The sequence below is a fragment of the Brienomyrus brachyistius genome, chromosome 7 (assembly GCF_023856365.1).
Source record: "Brienomyrus brachyistius isolate T26 chromosome 7, BBRACH_0.4, whole genome shotgun sequence".
Taxonomy (NCBI): Eukaryota; Metazoa; Chordata; class Actinopteri; order Osteoglossiformes; family Mormyridae; genus Brienomyrus; species Brienomyrus brachyistius.
Window position 1 is genome coordinate 30,033,438 of NC_064539.1, and position 18,054 is coordinate 30,051,491.

Sequence of the window (18,054 nt, forward strand, 5' to 3'; positions counted from 1 at the left end):
TGGCATTAAATTCAAATTGAGCATTTATGTGTCATAAAATAATAACATTTCAACGTCTGATATTTTGTCTTTCTTCTATTTTCAATTAAATGTGTTTGTATGATTTTTAAATCATTGAATTCTGTTTTTATTTACATTTTTTCACAATGTGCCAACTTTTTTTGGAAACAGGTTGTAAATGATGTAAAAATCGCACCGAAGTAAATAGTAATCAAAGAAACGAAAGTGTAAATTATTGACTACTTGGAATTTAAATAATAAATAGCTTCGTTATTACTTTTGCCATTTCGTCGATGGGAAAAAAGCTATACTCAGCCCCTCCTTATCCAACCACTTGCACAGTCCATAATTTAGAAATCACTGCACACAGCAGCTCACTTGAAGGTGGCTACAATTTGACTAGAAGCCAATCATTCTGCTTTCCATTATGTAGGCCTAAGCTTGGCTCGGGAAAACGCTATTTTCTCTTGTTTAAGTTTACATTTTCGAACGGACTGAGCAGCTTTATTTCGAAAAGTAATTTATACATAAATCAGATGTAGTAAATGTGTTCATTAACTGCAAAATTAAAATCGCAACAAACAAAATACCCATTAACCCTTCCTGAGGCTTTAGAGAGCGTGCAAAATCTTCGTTTCCAGAATTATGTTCATTTAGCTCATCTCGAGATTTGGTTTTATATTTTTTTTCTCCTATTTTCCCAGACAATCTTCTTATGAAAATGTCATTGCATTGCTTTGCAACGTGACTTTCATGCCGGTGTAATTTAGAAAATATCTCCGAAACGAAGCATTATAGTACATAGATCAGCCGTAGTAACGGGGCTGAAGGTGTGATTCCCAACGAATTAAATGTCTTTTTATTGGGGTTTTCAGGTGAGTGTATTTACTGGCACAGTGTGCGATAATGCGAGTCATTTAATTAAAAACTCCCTCACTCCATTTTACAGGCGCTGGCAGACGGTAAGTTATCAGCCCAAAGGAGAGCCGGATCTACCGCTAGCAAAAGGAACATTTTCAGCGAGATACACTCACTGGACCCGCAGATAGCCCTCTGGCAAAGAAAAGCTCTGTAATCAGCTAAAATGAGTTACTGACCAGCTCCAGGTAATGCATTTAATGCAAAAGTCGATTAAAAATGTAATAAACCAATAGTTTCGCATTTTCGGTTTTCTATTCCATCCTTCGTAATTAATATCTCGTTTACAGGGTCCGTCTGCGCGTTTCCTCGGTGCATGTGCGCGCCTGACGCGGGGACCTTGCGCAGTTCAGCCTCCCCTCCCGCTGGAGTGAATGAGCCAGAAGCGCCGCAAAGTCCCTGAAATGCGCTAATCAGTCCAGACGACCGAGGAGCGACGTCAGCATAGCGAACCATCCACGCTCGCTCTGAAAAAAAGCAGAAACTTTTCCAAGATCTTGTTTTTCTCCAGAATATGAATACTTTTCCCACTAGAATAAAAATGTAGACTGCATATAGGTACGTAAAAACAGCGCTCAAGCATTTTTTTCTAACTAAATGAAGTGTAGGATATATCCGAATGAGAAAATAATATCTGAGTAATAAACAGGAGATCCATTTACAGCTATGGACTATTCGAATACCAACGCGACGGACAATTCGCAATTCAATGACACTTATTCCAATCAGTTTGTGCAGCCGGTTTGGAGGATAGTGCTGTGGGGGATCGCATACAGCACTATAGTGGTCGTGTCTGTGGTGGGTAATACAGTAGTTATATGGATCATCCTGGCGCACAAACGAATGAGAACTGTGACCAACTATTTCCTAGTGAACCTGGCTTTTGCAGAGGCATCCATGTCCGCCTTCAATACCGTGATCAACTTCACCTACGCCGTGCACAACGAGTGGTACTTCGGACTGGTGTACTGCCGTTTCCACAACTTCTTCCCCATTGCTGCGGTCTTCGCTGGCATTTACTCCATGACTGCGATCGCCCTGGACCGGTAGGCAGTTTGAAATGCGTTCGTAGGAATCGCGATCTGCTCCTTTTAATTCCGCCATTGCTTCTTTTTCTCATCTGACGGGATATTTATATTCTACACATAAGGGTCCCCGTTATTAGCTTTTTTAAGTTAACGCATACTAATTTATGTTTATGGTTCTTAATATTTAATGCATGACCTTTGCTTAGTGTTGCCTTTCTGTTCTGATTTTTCTTCATTAGAATAATGGGCAAAATAGTTCAAAAATATCAGCCGTACCAACAAGTCGCAATAAGTAGCAATGATAGTATAGGCTATTTGACAAATGGCCACAATCGTAGTTTATTGCAAAAAGAACTATTCCTTTCTTTTTCTATTCACAATTTTATTGTGCCTCCAGGAGTTATTTACGAAAGCTTATCGCATTCGGCGTTGGCTACGTTTACGTTCAAGGCTACTTTACCACTACAGATATAATCTCCGTTTATGATTTGACACAAACACGGTGTGCATTTGATGTATTAGACCTTGGCCGTAGAAATGGCTGCATACTCTATGTTACTGGATTTCGTCCAAAACATCCATTTTAATTCATTAGTTTTGACAGGTTTGTTAAAAGACCAAACCGCAAATATTCGCGAAGGTAAGACCTCGCCAAATAACTCAAAGTGGGTCCGAGTTATTAAAAAAATCAGTTTGCATGATTGTCTTAAGCAAACGGCACACGTCATTAAACTTAATAAATCAATTGTTCATTTAATTGTTCAGGCGCTTTGAAACTATTAAGTAATTATGAATTACTCACACCATGATTTAATAGCGAGCCACTGTGATAAACACTTCATTCGTTTCGTGCGTGGCAAATGAATTAATCCATTAATTAAATGTTGGCACCTTTATCTTTTTATCAATACAGGCACGAGCTTGTCACGCGCAAATCAGAAAAGCGAAAGCATGCCAGCTTTGCCCAGAATTCAATCAAAAGCTCAGTGAAGAATGATTAGGATCTCAGATGGAATAAAATATACGCGCAGTACTTCCTCTGGATTGGAATTATTAAAATTCTAACATATTATGTAAATGGAGCCTATTAGGATGCTAATTTTTGTACGCAAGATAATTATGCTTTCATGCAAAGACAATAACAAACTGTAGCATTTTAACTTTAAGAACATACCGTATGTGAGATTTCTGTCTACAGACCCGTCTACGTCTGAAAAAAATCCGCACACCCTGAAAATGTTAGTGCTGGCTTGCAGCGCTGGAATCATTCATTAATTATATAAACTGCAGAAGAGAATGAATCAGATGATGTCGAGATTCAGTAATTTGTATAAGACATTAAGGACTAGGAACAATATAAGATAATATGTCAACAAGCAACTTGTTTTATTAATGCCTGATTACCCGTGACAGAGTTATCATTATGTTAAATTATTAATCATAGTGACAACAAATTAATTTGGATTCCACAGAAAAAGGCATTAAGAAGCAAAACAGTCACTGACGATTTCATGTCCAATGGATTTCTACAGGCTGTCGTAAAGCAATTCTGTTTAAAACCCCTCGTGAAATCATACAATAAAGCGAATCAGTTGGTCGCCGCTGGTTTGGGCCAATCTGAGCTGTATCCGTCAGCTCAAATGATCAGCGTTACTTACAAGGGGAATTACAGACACCCTGCTGGAATTTCAGCCAAGAATAAGACATTTAGATCCATAAATACCTGGTATGTCCTGCCAAGCAGAGCAGTGACTCATGCTTGATTTTTGCCCCAGCACTGTGTCTGTGGTCGCATATATATAAAACATATTTTTACCTTGTGCGGAAATTTTTTCGGTCCCCTCATTCACATATTGTTCATGAAAATATGTGAATGCAATCAAAGAACTAAAAATTCTAAAGCCTAGTATTTTGTTTGGTTACTGTATGGTTAAGGTTAGGGCTGGGTAGGGGTTAAGGTTATCATTTACTGGATTTGTGTTTTTCCCATAGAAATATATGGATGGTCCTCACAAAGATATGAATACAAACGTGTGTGTGTGTGTGTGTGTGTGTGTGTGTGTGTCTCCCAGAGTCCACACAGATTTCCTCCTGGTACTCTGGTCGCCTCCACCGGTCCAAAGTCATGTGGTCTAGGAAGATTGCTGTCTTTGAATTTCCCTTGATGTCTGATTGGGTCTGTGTGCCGTGTGATTTCAGACGTTCCCCGCCTCTTGGCTTATGCATTCTAGGTTAGATTCCAGAATCTCTGCAATAAGTGATTAGGGGAAATTCATGGTTACGTTCCGTTCTGGAGAAATGCAAAAATGCGACACCTGCCCCATGTTGCAGTGCACTGCAGAGGTGGTGCATGCTGCAGCCCTGCTCTACAGCCGTGCAGTTCCTGCCTCGTCTCTGCCACCAGCTCCCATCTCGCTCTCCGAGTCTCACCTTCACACCCAGTGCGGACGAGCGCCGTGCAACACGTGTACCCAGAGTGTACTCCTGGGGGGGGCAGGCACAGCTGTTCTAGCTGAACAGGAGGAGACACAGAGGCATGAGAAGATGGCCTTCCTGTCCATAAGCCATCGACCGCACGGTCACCGGGTCACATCAGGGGTCACGTGACATCCACCCACTTAATTTTTAAACAGTCATAAAACAACCCCCAAGCTCATGAAGCAGATTAGAAATGGATTTTTCCAGAAACTATATGTAATAGCCATAGCCAACATATAACTATACATAGCTGTCAGCTGTTTTAGCGATAAACTTAAGCGTGTTTCAAAATAACCTTAAATGAAGGAATCAATCAATCGGCTAGTCAATAATATATACACACGGATTACCAGGCACCACAGCGTACTATACTAGTTATAATTCAGTGTCTGTATAAGCCAAGGGGAAGCAGTGGGGGTGGTAAGACCAGCATGTAGAAATCCCACCCTGAGTAGACTGTGAATCTTCATTTTGCTAATACATGCTATTAAGTGTATGATTCGTATTCATTTTCCCCCTTGATTAAATAGAAGGAAAATGGCTTCAGATAATTTTATTTTGTCATATCGTCAGTGCCTGAGGATTGAGCAGTTCGCCTCCTCTTGGGGTGTCAGAAAGGGAGGCAAAGCTCTCCGTAGTTCAGGATCCTCAGTGGCCCCTGGATTTAAGCAGGTGGAAAAGGGCCAGCAGAGGTGGAAGGTTCTGGTCCAGAAAGTACAAATCCAGACCAAGATTTTGTTCACAGTCACAGCGTGGTGAACGGGCTGGTTGGAACAAAACCTTGGTCTGGATTTCTGGACCTGAACTTTCCACCTCTGCCCGCCACCTAAATGTGACTTCAAGCCCATAAGGCCCAGAAAGATCAATAGGGTTAAATGGCTCAGCCAAGAAACTGCCAATAAGCAATCAGAAATTCATAAGGATGACAGTTTAGTGGGCAGCAATTACCACAGGAATGTTTTCTATACCCAGGAGGTACAATCTGCTTCAAACCATCAAGATGTACAAATGGGTGCAAGTTTCTAAGGATAAAGACACCTGCTATGTGATACAGTAATAATGATGTAAAAGGAACAGGACACCGGAAATGGACAAGATGAAGACGGACAGACGGGATGCGTGGAGCACGAATGTGTTTGTTTGTTTGCTCGTTCTCCGTCTGTGTGAGACGAGCACGTCGGCCGTCTTCCTATGAGTGGGTGTCGAAGTGTAAATGGTTAATACTGTTACGTCGACAGAGCCGGGATACGAGGGCGATGCATCCCGAGACAGAGAGGGATCGTGTGAGCAGGGGGAAAGGAACCTAGAAAAGCCGAAAAGATTAAAACAAGGAGAGGTGGGACGAGAACCAGGACCAATGCTGAGGTTCTGAAGCTGTAGCTGCAAAAGTCACACACAAGGACCTCTTGTTCTGAGAAGAATTGTCCATTGTAATAGAACATTGTGTTAGGTCAAGTTGCTGATCTGGGCTGCTTACCGTAGTGTGTGCGTAGTGTATGTTCATTCCCAGTGGCTCTCTGGATTTTTTTTCCACAAAGTGGGTCATTGATCCTACATGTATGTAACAGATGGATGTCTGTGAGCCCCAATGACTCACCCATCAGTATACACTCTCCGCGTCACTCTGCCTGTGTTTACGTCCACAAATACAGAGTTACGGGCACTGAGGCGAATTCTGTAGTGTTCCTTAGCTGACGGCTGTAGAGCTCCCTGATACTCTGTGTAAAGATGCTTCATTTACTGCGACTCCTAGGATGTGAGGATGCACTCATGCCTCACAGCAACGGATAATGTGTTCCAGCCGCAGACAGTGAGTTACCGGCTCCAGCAGGGTACATTTCAGCACCTCTGTCCATGATTAGGTCATTTTCATGGTCAAAGTCACCCACCGTAATGTACAGTTGCAGGAAAAAAATGTATGAACCATAGCACAATTTCTTGTTTCACTACAGCTTCAATCTTCCCTGTTTTTCATTAATGAAGGGCTTCTTCCTTGCTTTATGGGACTTCAGTCCTGCTTCTCAGAGCCTGATACACACTGTCCCAGCAGGGCACCTCACACCTGCATGTAATGTTTTCCATTCCTTTCGAAGGTCACTTGATGTCATCCTCTGATTTATGAGAAACTGTCAGATAAGTTAACGGTCATCTCTGCCATTATAAAGTCACTTCTGCCCTCTCAGCCACGGATTCTGGTCGTTCCCAGTGTCTCCTGCTTCACTTTGTTCTTGTTTACTGCTGTCTTAGAAATTTTGAGCCTGGACATAACCTGCTGCTTAGCATAGCCATCAGACAGCAGAACCAGGATTAAACCAGGATTTAAAAATGCAGATGATTAAAAATATAGAGCAGCTGTATATATAAAACATATAACTATGCCTTATATCTATAAGACTACGAATCCCAACATTCTTTGCTCTGTAGCATCCCCTTGCTGTTCTTTAGCCATGTTATGTAGCCATGTAATTAAAATCAAGACCCCATTCAAGTGACAAACTGGAAACTGGTACTTACCCGGAGGGTTGGATTGTGATTTAAGTCAGCCATCAAAGTGGGAATCAGCCGTCCTGTCCTGTTTGGTCAAACTGGTAGTGTAGAAGCATCCATATCCCAGCGTGGCTCACTGCCACCTGAGCTGAGATGTTTGTTTTAAAGAGACGTTACTCGCATCGCAAAGCAGGGAGTCACCCGACAGCGGCGAAGAGGCTTAGTGCGACTTGCTGGCCCACCTCCTGCACCCGAATGGAGCCCCTTCCCTGGTGAACAGTCACCCTCGCTGTCACCCTTCTCCACACCATGTGCCCGACAAAGGAGCGAATCACACAAGAAGAGCAGCCGCAGGAAACGAACGTGCCCAGTTCTGTAAACATGCATTTCTCTTATCGTTTATATGGGGGCGGATAAGACAAACCAGGGCAGCGTTTTCCTTCCATGTCTGATAGTTATTTTTGCTCTCAGACCAAATAGTGGCCTCAGCTAAAATAAAATTCCATGCAGCCACAATAACTGCACTGTGAGCATATAAAAGACAATCCTGTAAGCCGCATTCATTATAATAACCATTATATTCATTATTTCCTTATTCTGCCCGGTTTATCTCACCGTGTGTAATACCCCTCGTCTCTGCTCAGCCTATATACCCATGACCTTGTTTATTGTACTTGTCTGTGTCAGGTGCCGTGCATTTCAGAGGACGATTAGCATGCAGGAATATTATAATACTTCCGACATTCCGCCCCCCTCCCCTCACAGGTACACTGCAATCATCCACCCCCTTCAGCAGCGGCTCTCAGCCACGGAGACCAAGCTGGTGGTGGCAGTGATCTGGCTGCTGGCGCTGCTCCTGGCCTTTCCCCAGTACTATTACTCCAGCACAGCCCAGCTGCCCGGACGCATCGTCTGCTACATCGACTGGCCCGAGTACACAGTCTGGAACTTCAAGAAGATGTGAGTTTCTCTGAATGAATTTTAACTCTCTCTCTCTCTCTATCTATCTATCTATCTATCTATCTATCTATCTATCTATCTATCTATCTATCTATCTATCTATCTATCTAAACTCTGTCTCTATCTATCTATCTATCTATCTATCTATCTATCTATCTATCTAAACTCTGTCTCTATCTATCTATCTATCTATCTATCTAAACTCTGTCTCTATCTATCTATCTATCTATCTATCTAAACTCTGTCTCTATCTATCTATCTATCTATCTATCTATAACTCTGTCTCTATCTATCTATCTATAACTCTGTCTCTATCTATCTGTCTATCTATCTGTCTATCTATCTATCTATCTATCTATCAAATTTCCCTCCATCTTCCAGAAACATTAATCAAACACGGGGTCTGAGTGAGACTGCAGCCTCATGTTGCACCGGGCAGGGGGACATCCTGAACGAGATGTCAGTGTATCACAAGGCATGCATCCACAGAGTCACAAAGTCTGGGAAATTTAAGGACAGTAGTTCTGTTAACTGTATGTGGGGGAACATGAGGACCCCCCCCCCATCCCTGATACACACCAGGAGGCCACAGTGCTACAGCTTTGGACTTTTGCAGATGAGCAGTGGACACTATAGCACATAAAGACAGTAAGCAGCATTATTTGTACATGCATATATGCCGACTAGCTCACACTAGAGATGACGTACCAGGTATAATGTTTTCAGTGAACCTGGACCATTGGGACATCAAACCAAAAGCTGCTTTCTGAAATGCAGCCATAATGGATGAAAATTCACGCGCAGATTGTCGTTAGCCAGTGCTTATTACAGGGCTGCAGTGAAGTGGAAGAGGTTTGCCTAAAAAGCCCTACAGGAAGAGCAGTGCAGCTTTTACAAATGCACAGGTCTGTACAATCCGCTCCAAACAGAACCAGTAATAATGAAGATCAGGGCTGTAAGCACAACAAATCTACAAGCAGATGAGCTTCGAAAATAAAACATAGCTTTGGTGAAACGGAAAAAAACCAAAACAAACCAACAAACAAACAGGTAATGGGCTCTTTTGGATTGTATACTTTGATTCAGCTTTCAAGCCTTTAATTCCTCTTTAGTTTGAACATGGTTCATATGCAGACTTTTCTTCATAGCTCATAAGGAACCAAACACGCTCTGAACATCTTAAAAGGAATGTGAACATTCCGAATCCAAGTTCATTCAATAATAAACAGGTACATTCTCTACCCCGATCTTGTCAAAAAGCTGAGGTTTTGTATGAAATCTGTGATTTGTTTTACATAATAGCACCGTCTGGATTGTGATCGTTGCAAACAGCTCAGCGTGTCACTATATAAAAGCGTAGCGGTTACTCACTGGTCTAGACACCGCAGTGTGTAAACGGTACTTGTCTCCAGGTGTCCTGACAGTGTTAGTATTCAACGCGCCTTTGCTATTCCTCAGCCCCTTCGGTGCCAGTCAGATAAATGTGAAATGTGGATATTAGGGGTAGCGTTTTGTCCATCCCTGATGTCTTCTGCCCAGATGCGTGACCAGCAGTAGAGAAACTTATTTAGTCATTATGTCTGCCTGTTAAACGGCTTAATGTTACGGTAATGTGTCTGCTATCGACTGGGGGATGACAGGAGCGGCCCTGTTCACTTCGTAATCACCCCCTTGGAGATGCGGTTTGGGAACCTGAAACCATGGTAACAGAAAGAAAATGCTGCTTCAGACACCTGTTTTACAAAAAAAAAAAAAAAAGCTAAATGAATATAAGGGATTAATTAAGAGACCACTCAAGTTAACTGATCCTGAAACTCATTTACTAGTTAACCACAAGCTATAGTTCCAGAAGACAGAGCTCTTTGTGGTCGTGAAATGTGTGCAAGTGAAATTAAGTTGTGTTATTTCAAACTGAGGGAAAAAAAAACAAATGAATTAAACTTTTGTGCATGTTATGATTCCAAGTTCCCAAGAATGGATGAAACTTCACAGATACGGGGTGGAAACGGAACTCATGGTGGAAAAACACTCCCTGAGCGCAGGATTTCTGTAGGGATGACGCAAGAAGATCTGATACCAACTCTGTTGGCTCGGTGACTAGAAGGCTGCTGCTATAATCGTATGACTCTGGGGCCCTTGAGAAAGCTGGTACATCATCCCTGAAAGCTGCTCCAGGGTGCTGGATAAATAACCGACCCTGTGCTTGGGCCCCAAGCTCTCCCACCTGTGTCTGTGTGTCTCCCACAGTACAGCAAGATGAGATTAGGAAGAGAGAACCATATACAGAAATAAAATATCATTATCGTCATTATCAAAAAGATGTAGGCCAGGGGTTCTCAAACTTTTTCCCCAGGGGGCCAGGGCACTGCCGTGCTGACTTTCTGGGGGGTGGACTGTGGGTGAAAAGTAGAGAAATTCGTTGTAACCATTGTAACTGTTTTTCATTATACTGTATGTATGTGTAGTAGTTCTGCATGTTGCTACTTGTTAATTGTGAAGTACCAATAGTTTACAAATGTATTATTTTTAATTAAATACAAGACTAAATTTTGCATTATTGAAAATATTGATTTTTAACCACGATTAGCATGAACTCACCTAACGTTATTTCGTTATCAGCTCTGGCCTTGATTCTGACTGAGAAGATGATGGATGTCAGGTACCATGTGTATCACTGCCAGCCGGAATAGGTGATGCAAGCGTACATCAGCGAGTTTGGATCTGCTTGGAGATCTGAGATGTTTCATTCTCAGAAAAGGTCTGCTGGCTTGTCCTTTTCAGTGGATGTCGTGTAAGATTCCGGTAAATACCGGAATTACATCGCTTTTTAGAATAACGTACACTGCAACATGATGCCTGGATGGTATGCCGTAGTTTGAGGAACCCTGACGTACGCTTATCTGCTTTCAAAGATCAGTCTGACCATCTGTGGAGGACGCCATCACTCAGACACTCTGCTACATTCTGCAACATCTGGACACATCCACTACTTCTGCTTCTGAGCTTTGTAAAACATGCTAAATTAGTCTCTCGGGACTGAAAACTCTTGGCTGCAAATTTGCTGTTAGCATTTTTATATAGACTGTCATCCAGTAATATCATAATGTCTTTCTTAGAATGCATTAGTATTACTAATCGCCTTTAAGACACCTGAAGTGATAACGGGCAGATCGGGAGGAGATCAGGAGAACTTGTGGCACCTCACCTACTCCTTTGTTTCAGGAGTTATAACATGCCTGTAAATAAGTGCTATACTTTGGGTTCCTGTCTTTGTAAGCCATTCTCCAGGATGTACTAACGTTCTGTCTCTGGTGGGCAGACTGGGATCACTGGCTGCATCATAGCCCCTGCCAGAGCCGTTGGGGTGGGGGGGGGGGGGGCAGCCCGTTAGTGCTGTACTGGGCTAATGGACTGAAGCACCAGGCATCCAGTGCGTCGACCCCGTTTCCATTCCAAAGACCCTTAACATTAACCAGACCCCCCCCCCCAAATCCCCCTCTCTCTCTTCACAGCTACACACTGTTACTCTAATGTTTTTACAGTGAGAAGTTGACACTCTGCTAGGCCTCTGTTCTCATTGTCTGGAACTCTGAGACTCTCAGAGTGCAACTTTGGAGTCATTGTGTTTTAAATGGATGGAATTATGGGAAAAATAGCAGATAAACACACAGCACTGGATGCTCCCGTCACATGACGCAGTCACATAATATACTAAAATGCACTGCCTACCTATAAGCCTTGGAACCCAGACAAAAGCCGGAGGCGACGGGGGAGGCAGTACCACTGTTCCCTTTCTTCCTTTACATCTTCATTCACTCAGCCAGAACAGACCTGGCCGTGGCGTCCCAGGAAACTGTCACTGTCACTGTTACTGTCACAGTCACTGTCACAGTCACTGTCACTGTCACTGTTACTGTCACAGTCACTGTCACAGTCACTGTCACTGTCACTGTTACTGTCACAGTCACTGTCACTGTGCCTTCCGAGGTGAGAGAAGCCAGGAGACTTAACAGGTGGATGAGACTGAGGGAAGATCAGCAGGCTGAGATAAAGCTGGACCTCGTTTAGTAAGCATGCAATGGCAGACTACCTTGATGGATATGATGCGTATATATATGCGTGTGAGGGCAGGGGCCCTAACTACCCCAGTCCAAAAGGAAGCCAAGGATTTGCTTATTCACATGGTAGAACATCTCAAAAAAACAACAGTTTGACATGACTTTTGATAAGACCATGACATGACAGAGCCTCTTTGGAGTCGGGACATGATGTACGTTAACCTTAACAGTGTTAACCTTAACGGTGTTAACCTTAACAGCTGAGCAGTACACTTACTGCTCAGTAGACCTGCAGCAAGTCCCACCCCCTGCCAGGTTCATGATCCGTGCAATATGACCTCCAGGGTTGCAAACTTGAAAATTTTTTAGGAATTAAAAACCAGCAGGTCCTTCTGATTCCTGAATCACTCGCCTATTAAGTCACCCTAGGGCCGTAAAATAAAACCATAACATCTTGTTTTGATTGGCATCCCTGTTGCCCCAATCGGCAAAGGGGCGGCAGTATTATTTAAACTTTATTTTACCAGGTAAATTAACTGAAAGGCAGTTCTCACTGCTTTACGTGCTTTTCGGGAGAAATAGCAGATAACGCATCGGAATTTCCTGGGATACAAACGTCATGCATCTGACTATCTCCAGCCAATCTTTAGCCAATAAGGGCAAAGGTGTGTCGTCACGGAGGCGGTTCCAGTTTGTGCAGCCGGCTGAGAGGTGCTGCACGAAATGCCTTAAGTCGTGTTGCTCTCGTGAGGTTTCTGTACCATGTGACATGGTGACGCAGGGTGACGTTTTGTGCCGGGACCAGAATGCATTGCTTTAAGCGGCTGCATGAAGTTGAACACACCCATTATTTTGAGGGCTAATACTGATCACAGTTTGTTACATATTGTTTCTTCAGTGAAATATCAAACTATATGAGTGGATATTTTCATCAATCACCATAAAAGTCTCATCTAAGAAATAATAATGGTAATAGTTATAATGATTAAAAACCTCTGTTTTCCTATTTCTATCTCCGCCCTTGTCTTGGCCCTCCCTCTTGGACCCCGCCCCCTTCCACATGTACTCCGCCCCCTTTCCTCTTGCTCCGCCCCTCCTCTGTTCTAGGTACTATGTGTGTGTGGCAGTGCTTATCTACTTCTTGCCCCTGCTGGTGATGGGCTGCGCTTACCTGGTGGTGGGCCTCACCTTGTGGGCCAGTGAGATCCCGGGCGATTCGTCTGACCGATACCAGGAGCAGCTGACAGCCAAGCGCAAGGTGTGTGGACAGGACTGGCCCTGTGCCGAGGAGGCTCCCCTCCTCTCTGGTGGAAAGGGACACACAGTGCTAGGTGCCGCCTGCACAGAACTGAGTAGCTGTTCCCAAACACAGCCGTGAGGGATTACCATGATCACTGGCTTTTCTTCCATCTGTGATCTTAATTCTTCATCCTCAATTGCTATTGATTGAATTCTAAATAAGCCTTAACTCAGAATGTTTTATTTATCCAGAACAGGCCCACAAAAAAACAACACAAGCTGACAATTTTGCTTAATAAACCAATTTATAATAATATTCTTCAAACATCTGCAGCTTGTAACTGCTCTCATTATTCATTTGATCATTTAAATTTCGATCATTCAGCCTCCCAGTACTAGAGAGAAGGTTTAAAATGTTTTCTTTATCTATCCAGAGTGGCTCAGTAGGTGGCCTTGTTGCCATGGTCCTCTAAGGCTGGGGGTTCGAGTTCCACTCTGTTCTGTGTGCAGTTTGCATGTTCTCCCTTTGTCATATGGGTCTCCTCCAGGTTTCTCCTGAGGTCCAAGGACGTGAAGGTTGATTGCTGCCCCTAAATTGCTGACAGTGTATTTGTGCCCAGTGAAGGTTTGGCCCTCATATCCAGCCTGAGACCCTGCCTTGTGCCCTGTGCATCCTGGACTAAGCTCCATGCTCCCCCCGACACTGCATGGGATAAGGATTTGGAAGCTGAGAAACAGATTAATGTTTCTTTGTCCCTAACGTAGCTCCACTGTGATCCTGGTGACTTATGTAAGCTCTTCCTTCCTTCCTCCTTTCACTCCTGCCCTGTCTTCTCAAGGTGGTGAAGATGATGATTATCGTCGTGTGCACCTTCGCCACCTGCTGGCTGCCCTACCACATCTACTTCCTGCTGCATGAGTTCTTCCCTCACCTGTTCGAGGAGCTCTTCATCCAGCAGGTCTACCTCGCAATCATGTGGCTGGCCATGAGCTCCACCATGTACAACCCCATCATCTACTGCTTCCTCAATGACCGGTAGGGTGCCCGTAGTTGGGGGGGGGGGGGGTCTCTGTTTGTTACCCAGTCTATTGGCTGGGGAGAGAATGGGCAGCAGGTCCTGATGAAAGACAGTGACTTATTACCTTCAACATTCCTGGCTCACATCCCAGAAGGTCAAAATCATCCTGGAAAAGTATTCATCTGTACCTTGAGAGTAATGATCAGAATTAAAAGAAATAAAAACTAATAATAGCACGTAAGCGACCCCCACGCCTCCCATCAGTACCTTCCCCCTTCCACAGGTTTCGCGCAGGATTCAAGAGGGTCTTCTGCTGGTGTCCTTTCGTGTCTGACGGCTCATACGAGGGCCTGGAGCTCAAGTCCACGCGGTACCTGCACACCCAGACTAGCGTGTATAAGGTGAGCCGCATGGAGGCCACCGTGTCCACAGTGCTGCAGCATGCGGGGGAGGAGCTGGAGCTGGTGTCGCCAGGGGAAGCCAACCACTGCTGCCCATCCTCCAACGGCTCCTCCTCGCACTGCATCTCCAAGGTCCCCTCCGGGTCCTTCAGCAATCTGGCCTGATGTGCCGCGATGGGTCTGACCTGCTGTGGAGACACCGGTGCTTCCGTCAGTTACCCTGCTCCTCCTTTGATAACAAGCATGTCCACGGAAAGTTCTGGAAGCAAACATACTCGACATGGACCTGGACCCCGACAGTCCACTCAAGATACATACAAACCCGAAGGCAGCGGCATCCCCAAAACATCGCCGAGCTGCTCCTCTGCCTCATAACCTTTGGAAGCAAGAAGAGCCAGACTTTGAAGTGTCCTTTGGCACCAGACCTTCTCCCATCTCTATAATGACCATCTACTCAACCTGAGAACAGTGCTGATCTGTGTCTGAGCTGAATGCACTCGGTTTTCTTCAAGGTCCATCAGAAAGGTTTTCAACTTGATGCAGCCGATTGGATCTGACACTTCTATGTCCCCAAGGCTAACCATGACCGGCGGGGGGGTGGGGGGGGGGTAGGTTCCAGACAGAACCCAGTGAGAGTTTAAATACAGATGATGCGATTAGCTGTAGCTCTGTAGTGATTCCCTGCTCTCAAATACCCACATTACTCTGATAATGCATTTCCTCTAACGCACAGATTGGCAAAAGTCTACAGAGGAGGCAAGCGAGCTGCCAGATTAATTAATGCTTCTGCTAATGGACATTACTCATTCCTGGAGGTGGTAATCAATACTGGGGAAGCAAAATCTTGTCAAACCCAAGCGTAAGCTAAATAGGAACACCGGGGAGTGGACCTCACCAAGGCCACAAGATGGATGGTCCCAGGGCCAGAAGCACATGGTCCTGTGTATTAACTCAAAGGCCGTCTGAGAGCAGCAGGCAAGGAAGCAAAGCGCTGCTTCGGAAAATGCCAGCTCTGTTTAGAGCCCGAGTCCCTGGCAACGCCTTAAAACAACAATAGTTTGCTGCCCGTGATTTGCGAGTGGGGGGGGGGGGGGGCAGACAAAAGTGGGAGGAGTTACAGCACCTGTTGTCACGGAACGTTTGATCGTAAAAGTGACAATAGATGGACTGCGGTTTTTGTCTTCTTGGCAGAGCAGGGGGTAAAATTATAAATAGCAGTGGAGTGAGTTGGAGGGGCACGCAGAGATGCCCCCCTGCGGGGCCGAGAGGGCTTGAGGCAGACGCCCCAACGGGCCGGTTCAGGCCGGTCCGGCTTGACGTTCTCAAACACGTCAGTTTCCGCAGTGCTGCTCCTTTGGTTTGTACGGCTTCATGTGTTTTTGCCGCATCATTAGTTGTCTCACTTATGCAATTCTTCTTGAGTTCAATGTTAATAAGCTTGTCTGTAACGGGACCTTGTGATCATTTTTTTGGAATTTTTGAGAAACTGAGAACAATAGCTGTGAGTTTTGGCCGATTCTTTCTGCCTGCATCCTCATTTGTTCCCTTTGCAGTAAAGATTCACCAAGATACCCATGTGGCTGCCAGGCCGCTGAGGAATGAAACACCCCTTCCAGAGGGGGGCGCTGTGACCACCCAATGTGTTTTCTAGGAGTTACCAAAGCAGACAGTTTAATAAAGTAGATGAAAGTTGGGGGACACATACATGTCAAGGTATGTAAAGGCTCCCTTTAAAGCACAGCGTCCACAGGCAATCATTAAAAAGCAAAATGGCAGGAGTTGGAATCTGAACAGATGGCAGATCCCCTTCTCTTCAGGGCTGTACAACAATAACGTCGGCCTGCAGTTCTGGGGGAAGGGGGCTTATGATGGAAAGTTATTCCTGGCTCAGTTGAATTCCCAGCATGCCTCACTCGGAGCTGAGTGTTCTCATGAACTTGCCAGCGGTATTGATGTCCCCCACCGTCACATAGACGACTCAGCAGGTGCTTTCAGTCCATCACATTCTGAGTGCAGGTCAGTAAACTTCCAGTTCGCTTTCTCTGGGACTGGACTGCAAGGTGTTTCAGAGGCTGTTTAGAAATTTTGGTTTGTTGTTTGTCCACTTGGGACCCTCCTGCTTTCCTCTTCTGTTTGAATCACTGTGCTCCCCCCTCCTCTAGAAGTGCATGTGTGTGTTCATGCACCTGCGTGACAGAAAAACAGGTGTGCATCTGCGACTGTGTGCGTAAATGTGCCCCCGCCTTCCTGCTGCCCCCGCCAGCTGCCAGGGCGTGATGTCACACCCCCCAAAAAGGCTGCCAGAAGCAGATCTTTGATCACTCCATAGTGGTCCATTAGCTGCGCACCTGGACCACGTCGTATCCGTTGCCTCTTCATGAAGATGCTGAAGCAGCCCTCCGCCTGTACGCAGTGGCGTCGGTAGCAGCTCTCTGCCTGTACGCAGTGGCGTCGGTAGCAGCTCTCCGCCTGTACGCAGTGGCGTCGGTAGCAGCTCTCCGCCTGTACGCAGTAGCGTCGGTAGTAGCTCTCCGCCTGTACGCAGTGGCGTCGGTAGTAGCTCTCCGCCTGTACGCAGTAGCGTCGGTAGTAGCTCTCTTCCTGTACGCAGTGGCGTCGGTAGTAGCTCTCTGCCTGTACGCAGTGGCGTCGGTAGCAGCTCTCTGCCTGTACGCAGTGGCGTCGGTAGCAGCTCTCTGCCTGTACGCAGTGCATCGACATCAGCCCTCCGCCTGTACGCAGTGGCATCGGTAGCAGCCCTCTGCCTGTACGCAGTGCCGTCAGCACTGGCTTGGCCAGCACAGAGATCTTTTTTTGCCAAAACTAAACTGCTGTAAGAGTCACAATAAGAGAGACAATTATCCAGCATGTTTTTGTCTTTCACCCTACGGTAGCTGTTATTTTCCCAGTACACTGCCTGACAAAAGGGTAAAAATTTATACCTTTGCTTGTCACTGGGGCTGTACCCTTGTTATTGTACTTTTTAAGCTACAGAAATTGACTCTGAAAAACATCCCAAAGGTACAAACAGCATTAATGCACCATTAATGGTACACACATGTTCATCAGCGTCTATTTCTGTACCTTATCAAATTATTGCTGTTTGTACCTTTGGGATGTTCGTCAAAGTCCATTTCTGTATCTTAAAAGCAACAATTACCTACAGCTAAGAGTGCAACTGGCAGACCCTTGAGGGTACAGCCCCAGTGATGAGCAAAGGATTTTTTTGGAGAGTGTAGGAACACAGCAACCAGTGGCAAACAGCTGGACACCTGTACATTGTGTAGAACAGGGGTCTCCATCCTTTTTTACAGTGAGAGAAATAATCTGGGGAGTCGCTGTGGTATATTTCGCCAACAAGGGGTGGGGGGGGAGTCCCACTCGATATGTTTTACCAACCTGGGAGGTTCCTCTCGGGTGATATTACCGATCTAGTCAAATAGGATCGACTGGGAATGTTGATGAT

At 45.1% G+C, this 18,054-nt stretch overlaps 1 protein-coding gene across 1 annotated transcript; it reads left to right on the forward strand.

The window, feature by feature from the left end:
• The first annotated feature begins 1,243 nt into the window (after positions 1-1,243).
• Positions 1,244-15,197, forward strand: LOC125746761 (substance-P receptor-like). Its single transcript, XM_049021144.1, has 5 exons — positions 1,244-1,964; positions 7,677-7,871; positions 13,037-13,187; positions 14,008-14,204; positions 14,471-15,197. The coding sequence occupies exons 1-5, from the start codon at positions 1,585-1,587 to the stop codon at positions 14,751-14,753; spliced, it is 1,206 nt and encodes a 401-aa protein (XP_048877101.1). The 5' UTR covers positions 1,244-1,584; the 3' UTR covers positions 14,754-15,197.
• The last annotated feature ends 2,857 nt before the right edge of the window (positions 15,198-18,054 follow it).

What these genes read in the sequence shown, in the direction of transcription:
- LOC125746761 (XM_049021144.1), top strand. Translation starts at nt 1,585, where the DNA reads ATGGACTATTCGAATACCAACGCGACGGACAATTCGCAATTCAATGAC. An exon ending in AGCTGACAGCCAAGCGCAAG is followed by an intron (nt 13,188 to 14,007) that starts GTGTGTGGACAG and finishes TGTCTTCTCAAG; the next exon opens with GTGGTGAAGATGATGATTAT. An exon ending in TACTGCTTCCTCAATGACCG is followed by an intron (nt 14,205 to 14,470) that starts GTAGGGTGCCCG and finishes CCCCTTCCACAG; the next exon opens with GTTTCGCGCAGGATTCAAGA.